Below are 13,101 nucleotides of genomic sequence, written 5' to 3'. Positions count from 1 at the left end.
GAGGTATTGTGCATAGAACATTCAGAACTTCACACACAAACTAGTGAAGGAACTCAGCAGATCCAGTAGCATCAATGGGATTGAATAATCAATCAATGTTTTGGGCCGAGGCACTTCTTCAGGACTGGAAAGGAATTTGGAAGATGCCAGAATAAAAAGTTGAGGGGAAGGGAACAACGTTGACAGCTTATTCATTTCATAAGACCATAAGATATAGGAGCAGGAGTAGGCCATTCAGCCCATCGAGACTGCTCTGCCATTCAATAATGGGCTGATTCAATTCTTCCAGTCATCCCCACTCCCCCGCCTTCTCCCTTTGATACCCTGACTAATCAAGAACCTTAATCTCTGCCTTAAATGACTTGGCCTCCACAGCCACTTGTGACAAATTCCACAGATTTACCACCCTCTGACTAAAGAAATTTCTCTACATCTCTGTACCAAATGGACATCCTTCAATCCTGAAGTTGTGCCCTCTTGTCCTGGACTCCCCTACCATGAGAAATAACTTTGCCGTATCTAATCTGTTCAGGCCTTTAATCATTCAGAATGTTTCTATGAGGTTCCCCCCCTCATTCTCCTGAACTCCAGGAAAAACAACCCAAGAGCTACCAGATGTTCCTCATACGGTAACCCTTACATTCCTGGAATCATTCTCGTGAATCTTCTCTGAACCCTCTCCAATGTCAGTACCTCCTTTCCAAAATTAAGGAGCCCAAAACTGCACATGTTAATCTTAAATGTGGTTTCATGAGTGCCTTACAGAGCCTCAACATCACATCCCTGCTCTTATATTCTATACCTCTGGAAATGAATGCCAACACTGCATTTGCCTTCTTCATCACTGACTCAACCTGGAGGTTAACCTTTAGGGTATCCTGCACAAGGACTCCCAAGTCCCTTTGCATCTCTGCATTTTGAATTCTCTGCCCATCTAAATAATAGTCTGCACATTTATTTCTTCTGCCAAAGTGCATGACCATACACTTTCCGATATTGTATTTCATTTGCCACTTCTTTGCCCATTCCCCTAAACTATCTAAGTTTTTCTGCAGGCTCTCTGTTTTCTCAACACTACCCACTCCTGCACCTACCTTTGTATCATCAGCAAGTTTAGCCACAAATCCGTTAATCCCATAGTCTGAATCATTGACATACATCGTAAAAAGCAGCAGTCCCAACACTGACCCCTATGGAACTCCACTGGTAACCAACAGCCAGCAAGAATAGGATCCCTTTATTACAACTCTCTGTTTCCTGCTGACCAGACAATGCTCCACCCATGTTACTAACTCCCCTGTAATTCCATGGGATCTTACCTTGCTAAGCAGCCTCATGTGCAGCACCTTGTCAAAGGCCTTCTGAAAATCCAAATACGCTACATCTACTACTCCATCTCCTTTGTCTACACTGCCCGTAATTTCCTCGAAAAATTGCAGTAGGTTAGTCAGGCATGATTTTCCTTTCAGGAAATCATGCTGGCTTTGGCCTATCTTGTCATGTGCCTCCAGGTACTCCGTAATCTCATCCCTAACAATTGATTCCAACATCTTCTCAACTGCTGATGTCAGGCTAACAGGTCTATAGTTACTTTTCTGCTGTCTCACACCCTTCTTAAATAGCGGAGTAACACTTGCAATTTTCCAGTCATCCGGTACAATGACAGAATCTATCGATTCTTTAAAGATCATTGTTAATGCCTGTGCAGTCTCTCCAGCTACTTCCTTCAGAACCCAAGGGTGCATTCCATCAAGTCCAGGAGATTTTATCCACCCTCAAACCATTAAGCTTCCTGAGCGCCTTCTGAGTCGTAATTTTCACTGCACAAACTTCACTTCCTTGACACTCTTGAATGTTCAGTATACTGATGTCTTGCACTGTGAAGACTGATGCAAAATATGCATTCAGTTCCTCAGCCATCTCTGCGTCTCGCATTGCAATATCTCCAGTGTCATTTTCTATTTGTCCTATTATCTATCCTCAACTCTCTTTTACCCTTTATATGCTTAAAAGAGCTTTCAGTATCTTCTTGGATATTAGTTGCCAGCTTCCTTTTATAATTCATCTTTTCCTTCCTAATGACCATCTTAGTGTCCTTCTGCAAGTTTTTAAAAGCTTCCCAATCCTCTGTCTTCCCACTAGCTTTGGCTTCCTTGTATGCCCTCTCTTTTGCTTTTACTTTGGATCTGAATTCACTTGTCAGCCACGGTAGTGTCCTTTTTCCATTCGAAAATTTCTTCTTATTTGGAATATATCTGTCTTGTACTGATAAAGTTTAAGGGTGTTGGGGAAGTAAAAAATGATTCTCTGATTCTGGTAAATAGCAGGTTAAAATTAGGTGCCAGCTTGTGTTTGCTCTCTTCTGTAAAAAGTTGGAGAGACTGTTCTTGACTGAAAAAACTGCCTTCAGTGTTTTCTTTAACAACTCACAGCTGTCCCTTTGAGAACGATCTGTGGGCTGTATTCACACATGCTGCATACATCGTGACTTATGAGTTCACATATTGATCTATGTTCCCACCTTTGTCTGTTCAAGTTTTACTGATAAGGCAAGAATTTGTCTGTAATTAAAACCAGTCACTTAGTGAACTCTCTTATCAAAGTAATTGGGCTTCGCTCTAACTGACCTTGACATACCATTGTAACTGAGTGTTCTTTGTCTGCTCATTCTATATATTGTAGCATTTCTGTTCTAAAAGCAGAAAGCTCGTCTGAGCCTCTAAGAGAGAGAGAGAGTCTCTGTCTAACTGGTTCCGAGACTTTCTCACTGGCTGAACTGAGCACAGTAAACTGGTGAAGAGGTTAAAGTAATAACTGTGTGATGTGATTATTGGTCCAGCAACCTTTTTAAGTTTACAGTACTGCCCTCATTTTTCGCAGAAACTCCAGCCATTGCTGCCTGCTGTTCTTCCTGCTAGTGTCTCTTTCCAGTCAACCTTGGCCAGTTCTCCTCTCCTCTCCTCTCCTCTCATGCCATTGTGATTTCCTTTATTCCACTGAAACACCAACACATTGGAATTTAGTTTCTCCTTCTCAAATTTCAAAGTGAACTCGATCACTTTGTTTCCTAAGGGTTCCTTAACCTTAAACTCTCTTTATCACCTCTGGATCATTGCACAACACCCAATCCAGTACCGCCAATCCCCTAGTGGGCTCAATGACAAGCTGTTCTAAAAAGCCATCCCTTGGACATTCTACAGTTTCTCTCTCTCACGGTCCAGTACTGGCCTGGTTTTCCCAGTCCATTTCCATGTTAAAATCCCCACCAATTACCATGGCATTGCCCTTCTGGCAGGCCTTTTCTATCTCCTGCTGTAATTTGTAATCCACATCCCAGTTGATGTCTGAAGGCCTGTATACAATTGTTGTTCGGGTCCTTTCACCCTTGTCATTTCTTAACTCAATCCATAGAGACTCAACACCTTCCAATCCTATGTCATCCCTTTCTAATGATTTAATATTATTTCTTATAAGCAGGGACACACCATCCCCTCCGCCTACTAAACTATCTTTCTGATACATGGTATATCCTTGGACATTCAGCTCCCAATAACAGCCATTCTTTAGCATAGTTTCAGAGATGGCCACAACGTCATACTTGCCAATCTGTAGCTGAATTTCAAGATCGTCCATTTTATTTCCATGGATGCTGCCTGACCTGCTGAGTTCCTCCAGCATTTTGTGTGTATGGTTTCAAACTTCCAGAATCTCGTGTTTAATATTGAGTTTTATACAAACGTATAATAGTAAAGGCAACTCATAGTTCCACTTATTGAAGCATGCTTTCAATTTCCTTAGAAAATCTAACCACTGGCATACCCTCTCACTACCAAAGTAAATCAGGGCTCAGAAATGTTGTTTCTTATCTTTAATGTAAACATTTATTAGAGGAAAAGGCCTTTGAACTTACTGTGCCTCTGTTAGCTTTCTGAAGGAGTAGTTTGCTTGGGCCTATCTGCATTTTGTCTAAAACACTCTAGGTTTATGATCACAGAGAAGTGTGGTAAAAGAGGAGGCCATTCTGGTCATCGTAGCTCTGCTGATTCTTTTTTGCTTATGTATACCCAAGTTCATTAATAACATAAGATTTTAATAACATATATGATAGATACTTTCTGCCTATTTCTCGGTGTTTTGTTCACAATTTTACAAGGATGTTGCTGGATCTGGAGAACCTGTGTTATAAGGAAAGATTGAACAGGTTAGGACTTTATTCCCTGAAACATAGAAGATACAGAGGAGATCTGACAGAGGTATACAAAATTATGAGTGATATAAATTGAGTAAATGTAAGCCAGCTATTTCCACTGAGGTTAGGTGGGACTACAGAGCTCGTGGGCTAAGGGTGAAAGGTGAAAATTTTAAGGGAAACATGAGGGGAAACTTGTTCACTCAGAGGATCATGAGAATGTGGAATGAGTTGCCAGCACAAGTAATGCAAGCAAGCTCGAATTCAGCATTTAAGAGAAGTTTGGATAGGCACGCGGATGGTAGGGATATGGAGGGCTATGTTCCTGGTGCAGGTCGATGGGAGTAGGCAGTGTAAATGGTTTTGGCATGGACTAGATGGGCAAAAAGGCCGGTTTCTGTGCTGTACTTTTCTATGGCTATGAAAATACTTCTAGTTTAGAATCTTAGAAATTTAGTTGAAGAAGCAATACATCATTGCTGCTATACAAGGACTCAAGGTCCTCAAATCTGAACAAGAATAAAGGAGTAGTATTTTCAATTAATGCTTAAACTTTTGAGACGTTATTCATTTGCAGTGGGCATTGTTTGTGAGTCTCCCGGTCGTTTTCATTGTGATAATAATCGATGCGTTTATGGACATGAGGTGTGCAATGCAAGAGATGACTGTGGAGATGGAAGCGATGAAACTGAAGAAAGATGTAAGTTCTTTGCATTGCATTTCCTTTTCAGTAAGCTTTACGTGGCAGTGATTTGGGCAAGTACATTCATAACAATTAATAATGAAAAACTTATTTTGTAATTAGGTAACCTATCCACCTCTCCTTGCACAACTGGGGAATACAAATGTAGGAATGGAAACTGCATTCCTGACTTCCACGTCTGTGATAATTATGCTCATTGTGAAGACCTATCCGATGAGTTGGAATGCTGTAAGTATATGAACATCTAACCTGTAAAGGTGTAATTTTTAATTGTAATGCAGAAAAACTGAATCTATATGGAGACAATACAAAAATATACAGTAAATTTTTATGTAATGATGTTATCTGGCATTGATTTGCATTTAAAAACATCTTGCTTGATTAAGAAGTTTACATTCAATAACAAAGTTAGCTCTGAGTTTAGATTACAGGTGTGCCAGGAACTAGCAAATGGAATTCACCAGAAAGTCCATTCAGTGAGAACAAACCGTAGAAACTCTGCAGATCCAAGCAACACACACAAAATGCTGGAGGAACTCAAAAGGCAGCGTCTCGGCCCAAAACATTGACTGTACTCTTTTCCATGGATGCTGCCTGGCCTGCTGAGATTCTCCAGTGTTTTGTGTGTATCAGCAAGAAGAAATACAGTGGATTCCATTTAATTAGGACACATCAGCACCTGTACATTTTGCCCCAATTAAGCTGCTGCTCCAATTCGATGAAGCCTTATGGAAAATTTCCAATGTTCTATAGATTCAGGATCAGTTCCTGTGGATTGGAGGGTGGCTAATGTTGCCCCTCTCTTCAAGAAGGGAGGAAGAGAGAAAACAGGGAATTATAGACCGGCTAGACTGACGTCGGTGGTGGGAAAGATGCTGGAGTCAATAATAAAAGATGAAATTACGACACATCTGGACAGCAGTAACAGGATTGGTCCAAGTCAGCATGGATTTATGAAGGGGAAATCATGCTTGACTAATCTTCTGAATTTTTTGAGGATAAAACTATGAAAATGGACAAAGGAGAGCCAGTGGATGTAGTGTACCTGGACTTTCAGAAAGCCTTTGATAAAGTTCCATATAGGAGATTAGTGGGCAAAATTCGGGCACATGGTATTGAGGGCAGAGTACTGACCTGGATTGAAAATTGGTTGGCTGACAGAAAACAAAGAGTAGCGATTAATGGGTCCCTTTCGGAATGGCAGGTGGTGACCAGTGGGGTACCGCAGGGTTCAGTGCTGGGACCGCAGCTGTTTACAATATATATTAATGATTTAGATGAGGGAATTAAAAGTAACATTAGCAAATTTGCCGATGACACAAAGCTGGGTGGCAGTATGAAATGTGAGGAGGATGTTATGAGAATGCAGGGTGACTTGAACAGGCTGGGTGAATGGGCAGATGCAGTTTAATGTGGATAAATGTGAGGTCATCCACTTTGGTGGTGAGAACAGGAAGGCAGATTATTATCTAAATGGAGTCAAGTTAGGAAAAGGGGAAGTACAATGAGATCTAGGTGTTTTTGTACATCAGTCACTGAAAGCAAGCATGCAAGTACAGCAGGCAGTGAAGAAAGCTAATGGCATGCTGGCCTTCATAACAAGGGGAATTGAGTATAAGAGCAAGGAGGTCCTTCTGCAGCTGTACAGGGCCCTGGTGAGACCACACCTGGAGTGCTGTGTGCAGTTTTGGTCTCCAAATTTGAGGAAGGACATTCTTGCTATTGAGGGAGTGCAGCGTAGGTTCACAAGGTTAATTCCTGGGATGACGAGACTGTCATATGTCGAAAGATTGGAGTGACTGGGCTTGCATACTCTGGAATTTAGAAGGCTGAGAGTGGATCTGATTGAAACATATAAGGTTATTAAGGGATTGGACACACTGGAAGTAGGAAGCATGTTCCCGCTGATGGATGAGTCCAGAACCAGAGGCCACAGTTTAAGAGTAAGGGGTAGGCCATTTAGAACGGAGTTGAGGAAAAACTTTTTCACCCAGAGAGTGGTGGATATATGGAATGCTCTGCCCTAGAAGGGGAGGCCAAGCCTCTGGATGCTTTCAAGAAAGAGATGGATAGAGCTCTTAAAGATGGCGGAATCAAAGGATATGGGGATAAGGCAGGAACTGGGTACTGATAGTGGATGATCAGCCATGATCACAGTGAATGGCGGTGCTAGCTCGAAGGGCCGAATGGCCTACTCCTGCACCTATTGTCTATTGTCTATTGAAATGGTTAAAAAGGAATAAAAAAAGTTAAACTACCATTTAACTGAGTAACAAATTGTGAATTTAAATGAAATATTGAACAAATTATTACACTTTATATCACAGAAATACTATAAAAGTGGGTATTAGTTCTTTAAGAGTTGTCCCAAATAAGGGGTTACCCTGATTAATCGATGGCCTGATTAATCAGAATCCACTGTATTACAAACTAGAGAATGTGTGGTAGGCTACCAAGAAGTGGGAAAGGTACAAGAGGGACTTGTCCATGGGTCCCTAAAGGTCATAGGGAAGGCAGAAACCATTGATAAGGAAGCATTGGATCAATTTTCTTGATTAGCTTTGGTATTGAATTCAACAACAGGTAATCCATGTTGAAATGCTTTAATATACTAGTTTATAAAAGTCTCTGGAGAACATCAGTTACTTCCACCATAATAGATTTTGGCAGGAATTCCTCAGACACGATTCGTGGACTCAACATACAGCTGCTTCTATAACAGCCTTCATTATATGGAAAGTCAGGGGAATGGATACATACTGAATGGATACACATCGGTGCAGGGAAATGTACTATGGACATGTGGTCGATGTTAGAGATCTCTTGTAGGATGTTATGGATAAATTTGTCCCACTGAGGAAGATAAAGAATGGTAGGGTGAAGGAACCATGGGTGACAAGTGAGGTGGAAAATATAGTCAGGTGGAAGAAGGCAGGATACATGAGGTTTAGGAAGCAAGGATCAGATGGGTCTATTGAGGAATGTAGGGTAACAAGAAAGGAGCTAAAGAAGGGGCTGAGAAGAGCAAGAAGGGGGCATGAGAAGGCCTTGGCGAGTAGGGTAAAGGAAAACCCCAAGGCATTCTTCAATTATGTGAAGAGCAAAAGGATGACAGGGGTGAAGGTAGGACCAATTAGAGATAAAGGTGGGAAGATGTGCCTGGAGGCTGTGGAAGTGAGCGAGGTCCTCAATGAATACTTCTCTTCGGTATTCACCAATGAGAGGGAACTTGATGACGGTGAGGACAATATGAGTGAGGTTGATGTTCTGGAGCATGTTGATATTAAGGGAGAGGAGGTGTTGGAGTTGTTAAAATACATTAGGACAGATAAGTCCCCGGGGCCTGACGGAATATTCCCCAGGCTGCTCCACGAGGCGAGAGAAGAGATTGTTGAGCCTCTGGCTAGGATCTTTATGTCCTCGTTGTCCACGGGAATGGTACCGGAGGATTGGAGGGAGGCGTATGTTGTCTCCTTGTTCAGAAAAGGTAGTAGGTATAGTTTGATAATTATAGACCAGTGAGCCTTATGCCTGTGGTGGGAAAGCTGTTGGAAAAGGTTCTTAGAGATAGGATCTCTGGGCACTTAGAGAATCATGGTCTGATCAGGGACAGTCAGCATGGCTTTGTGAAGGGCAGATCGTGTCTAACAAGCCTGATTGAGTTCTTTGAGGAGGTGACCAGGCATATAGATGAGGCTGGTGCAGTAGATGTGATCTATATAAATTCTAGTAAGGCATTTGACAAGGTTCCACACAGTAGGCTTATTCAGAAAGTCAGAAGGCATGGGATCCAGGGAAGTTTGGCCAGGTGGATTCAGAATTGGCTTGCCTGCAGAAGGCAGAGGGTTGTGGTGGAGGGAGTACATTCAGATTGGAGGGTTGTGACTAGTGGTGTCCCACAAGAATCTGTTCTGGGACCTCTACTTTTCATGCTTTTTATTAACGACCTGGATGTGGGGGTAGGAGGGTGGGTTGGCAAGTTTGCAGATGACACAAAGGTTGGTGGTGTTGTAGGTAGTGTAGAGGATTGTCGAAGATTGCAGAGACACATTGATAGGTTGCAGAAGTGGGCTGAGAAGTGGCAGATGGAGTTCAACCCAGAGAAGTGTGAGGTTGTACACTTTGGAGGGACAAACTCCAAGGCAGAGTACAAAGTAAATGTCAGGATACTTGATAGTGTGGGGGAGCAGAGGGATCTGGGGTATATGTCCACAGATCCCTGAAAGTTGCCTCACAGGTAGATAGGGTAGCTAAGAAAGCTTATGGTGTGTTAGCTTTCATAAGTCGAGGGATAGAGCTTAAAAGTCATGATGTAATGATGCAGCTCTATAAAACTCTGGTTAGGCCACACTTGGAGTACTGTGTCCAGTTCTGGTCTCCTCACTATAGGAAGGATGTGGAAGCATTGGAAAGGGTACAGAGGAGATTTACCAGGATGCTGCCTGGTTTAGAGAGTATGGATTATGATCAAAGATTAAGGGAGCTAGGGCTTTACCCTTTGGAGCGAAGGAGGATGAGAGGAGACATGATAGAGGTATGCAAGATATTAAGAGGAATAGATAGAGTGGATAGCCAGCGCCTCTTCCCCGGGGCACCACTGCTCAATACAAGGGGACATGGCTTTAAGGTAAGGGGTGGGAAGTTCAGGGGGGATATTAGAGGAAGGTTTTTTACTCAGAGAGTGGTTGGTGTGTGGAGTGCACTGCCTGAGTCAGTGGTGGAGGCAGATACACTAGTGAAATTTAAGAGACTACTAGACAGGTATATGGAGGAATTTAGGTTGGGGGGTTAAATGGGAGGCAGGGTTTGAGGGTTGGCACAACAATGTGGGCCGAAGAGCCTGTACTGTACTGTACTATTCTATGTTCTATGTTCTATTGTGAACTGTACATTTCTCTTTGGAAAGGAGCAGCAGCTGTCTACATCCAGAAGTCCTTAATAATGTTCAGATATGAGCTAACAAGAGACAGCAACAAAAGTGCCAATCAACAATGACACTGTACAATAGCGTCTTGGCTTTCTTCACAGTCAATGGCATAACATCAATCAACACTCACTCTATATATATTGGGGGTCAGCACTGACCAGAAAATGCAGGTCAAAAGCTGTGTGTCCTGCAGGGAGTAACTCACCATTTGATACCTATATTCTCTTCTTCATCTGCAAGGAATGCTTGGAATTTGCTGAATATTTCCCACGTTACTGGAGGAGTTCAGCACCACCAACAGTCAGAAATATTGACAACATCCAAGATGAGATTGGCATATCACTCACCATCCTACACACTTACTCCATCCATTACCAGTACACTCTTGCTACATCCATATGCCCCATCCATTAAAGAAAACACATCTTATTTTTTTAGGGTTTTCTCAAATCCGAGGCCTCTTGGGCTATTGTGTGCTACATGTAGTACAGTAGAGGTACATGGAAATATATGACCATTGTGGATGAATCTTTCCTGGAATTCCCTGACCAGGGAAGGAATGGCAGTGGCATAATAAGTCATTGTCTCCTTCTGGACAGCAATAACATTTGGCCAATGAATGCAGCATTACCAAGGATGCACAAATCTCAGAAGCGATATATCAGAATGAGTTGAGTCTGTCTAAGTTCATGAGAATGTGCATACTTCTACCTTCTGTACAGAATTAGAAATATACTCCATATTATTAGCTGGCACATGCAGACACGCACACAAAATGATAAACATACAGACATCAAGTTGGAGGAACAGCACCTTATATTCCGTCTGGGTAGCTACCAACCTGATGACATGAACAATGATTTCTCTAACTTCCAGTAATTGCCCACCCATCCTCTCCTTCTCCATTCCCTATCCCTGTCTCCCTCTCTCACCTTATCTCCTTACCTGCCCATCACCTCCTTCTGGGGCTCCTCCCCCTTCCCTTTCTTCCATGGTCTCTGTGCTGTCCCATCTGATTCCCCCTTCTCCAGCCCTTTATTGCTCCCACCAATCAACTTTCCAACTCTTTATTTGAGCCCCTCCCCTTCTCCCAATTTCACCTATCACCTTCCACCTTGTACTTCTTCCTCCCCTCCCTCACCTTAATATGACTACAGCACCCCACACTTCCTTTCTAGTCCTGATGAAGAGTCTTGGCCTGGAATGTTGACTGTTTATTCCCATCCGTAGATGCTACCTGACCTGCTGAGCTCCTCCAGCACATTGTGTGTATTGCTCTAAACCGTCTCTAGTTGAGCTCGGAATTGAGATCCAGCAAGATAGATCTACAATGAGAGGTGTACGCAGGAATTCAAATTTCCTGGCTTTTGTTTGCAGGAATTTTGGATGGTTTGAGAGTGGCTTGCAGATGGATATAAACTTGGCCTTAATGTTATGGAATAAGCCCATTCCTTGCATCTGGCATATTTTATGCAGGTCCAAGCCATTGTTTGTTACAAACGTGATTTCATTCTTGGAGTAGTAGCAGTAATGTAATATTTGACTTTATAGTGTTGACATAACTGTGATACTTCATGAGAGCCTATGGACTGGTTGTTTTAAGACAATCTGTTTCAAACAATTAGTGATTAGGTGGCAGGGTGAAGATACAACTCTACCAAAGGAGGTGCAAGGCGCCCCTTCCTTCTGCTGGCCTGCAGGTCACCCTTGGGCAAGGTTTCGCTCTTGCTTGCCCCCACTCCCCACCCCCAATAAATGTCATGTGTAGACATGGGAGCAGCTGGTGGATGGTCATGTGAGCAGTTGGTGCATATCACAAGTCCTGGTTATGGGGCCACTGATGCCAGGCAGATAATCTCTGAAGAGCATTGATAATAGCTGGGGTCACTGCTTTTGTAAAGACACTGCCCAGAAGAAGGCAATGGCAAACCACTTCTGTAGAAAAATTTGTCAAGAACAATCATGGTCATGGGAGCTTGACACACCACATGATAATTATTAGTGATTAGCCCTACATTCTCAGCTAAATGAAATCTACGTATTTGCTGAATTTGTGAAGGGGGTCTCACTTTATACATTGGGATTCAGGATTAGAGTAATGACAATATCTTGCTTAGAATTTCCACTAATGTTACAAGCTAATATATTGATAAAAATTCAAGGCTCTTGCAGAAAAGGGGATAACTACACTCACTTGCCGTCCATTCAGATGTTCCCACAACCAATGATCTCACTTTAAGGACTCTTTATCTTGTTATTTCTAGGTTCTAGTTATTTGTTGCTATTTATTTATATTTGCATTTGAACATTTTGTTGTCTTCTGCACTCTGGTTGATCATTCATTGATTCTGTTTTAGTTACTAATCAGTAGTTTTGCTGAGCATGCCCGCAGCTCAATGAATCTCAGGGTTGTATGGGGTCACTTATATGTACACTGATAATCAAATTTACTTTGAACTTTGATATATTCATATACGTTACAATAAGAGGGGATTTTTAAATGAGTATTAAATAAAAATTTCTTGATGTTTCCTTAGACTCTAATGTAACTCGAACCTGTGCACAAAATCTCTGTGAACACAATTGTACAGATCTGATGGATGGAGGTTTCATCTGCTTTTGTAAACATGGATACAAAGTAAATGAGGCTGATGCACGTGCCTGTGATGGTAAATCCATTTATGTTTAACCACATTATTAGTACATTTGAAGAGGTACTTCAGTGTTTTTGCTTTGTTGACCGTTCTTTCTAGTTGCCATTTGCATGACGTGTTAGTTTATTTTATGTGCGAGGCGGGGGGTGGGTAGTTTGGGGTTTGATGTTCCTGTTACAGTTTGCACAGTTAGTTTTTTGCATGGGGGTGTTTGATGTTCTTGGTTTTCTTGTGTGGGGGAGTGATGTTTTTCTCTGAATGGCCCCCATGGTTTTCTTTGTTTCGTGGTTGTCAGGAGAAGACAAATCTCAGAATTTAATACTGCATACATACTTTGATAATAAATGTACCTTTCAACCATTGAGATACATTGAGTGATTTGAGGAAAATCGCTACTTGTTTCAAAACATGCCAAAATGTTTGAACTTTATAAAATAACAGGTTATGTTTCTGCTCTTAACCTTACTCCTAGAGAGGGTAAGAACAGAGCTCCCCTGGTCCTTGCCATTCTCCACAAAAGTCTCCCCATTCAATGGATCATCCTGTAGTTTTTGCAAGCTTCAAAGAGATTTCTCCACCAGACTTATCTTCCCATGCTCTCCCTTTTCAGTAATCTGAAGCAGTAATT

The 13,101-nt window shown here is 42.1% G+C and overlaps 1 protein-coding gene across 1 annotated transcript in view; it reads left to right on the top strand.

Annotated features, from left to right (window-relative positions):
- LOC140198774 (low-density lipoprotein receptor-related protein 2-like) overlaps positions 1-13,101 on the top strand; it is a 359,184-nt gene that overhangs the window by 267,990 nt on the left and 78,093 nt on the right. Inside the window, 3 exon segments of the mRNA XM_072259784.1 lie at positions 4,767-4,889; positions 4,995-5,120; positions 12,357-12,488. Coding sequence (XP_072115885.1) covers positions 4,767-4,889; positions 4,995-5,120; positions 12,357-12,488 — 381 coding nt within the window.

The sequence above is a fragment of the Mobula birostris genome, chromosome 6 (genome assembly GCF_030028105.1).
Source record: "Mobula birostris isolate sMobBir1 chromosome 6, sMobBir1.hap1, whole genome shotgun sequence".
Classification (NCBI taxonomy): Eukaryota; Metazoa; Chordata; class Chondrichthyes; order Myliobatiformes; family Myliobatidae; genus Mobula; species Mobula birostris.
This window is presented reverse-complemented; position numbering and strand designations above follow the sequence as displayed.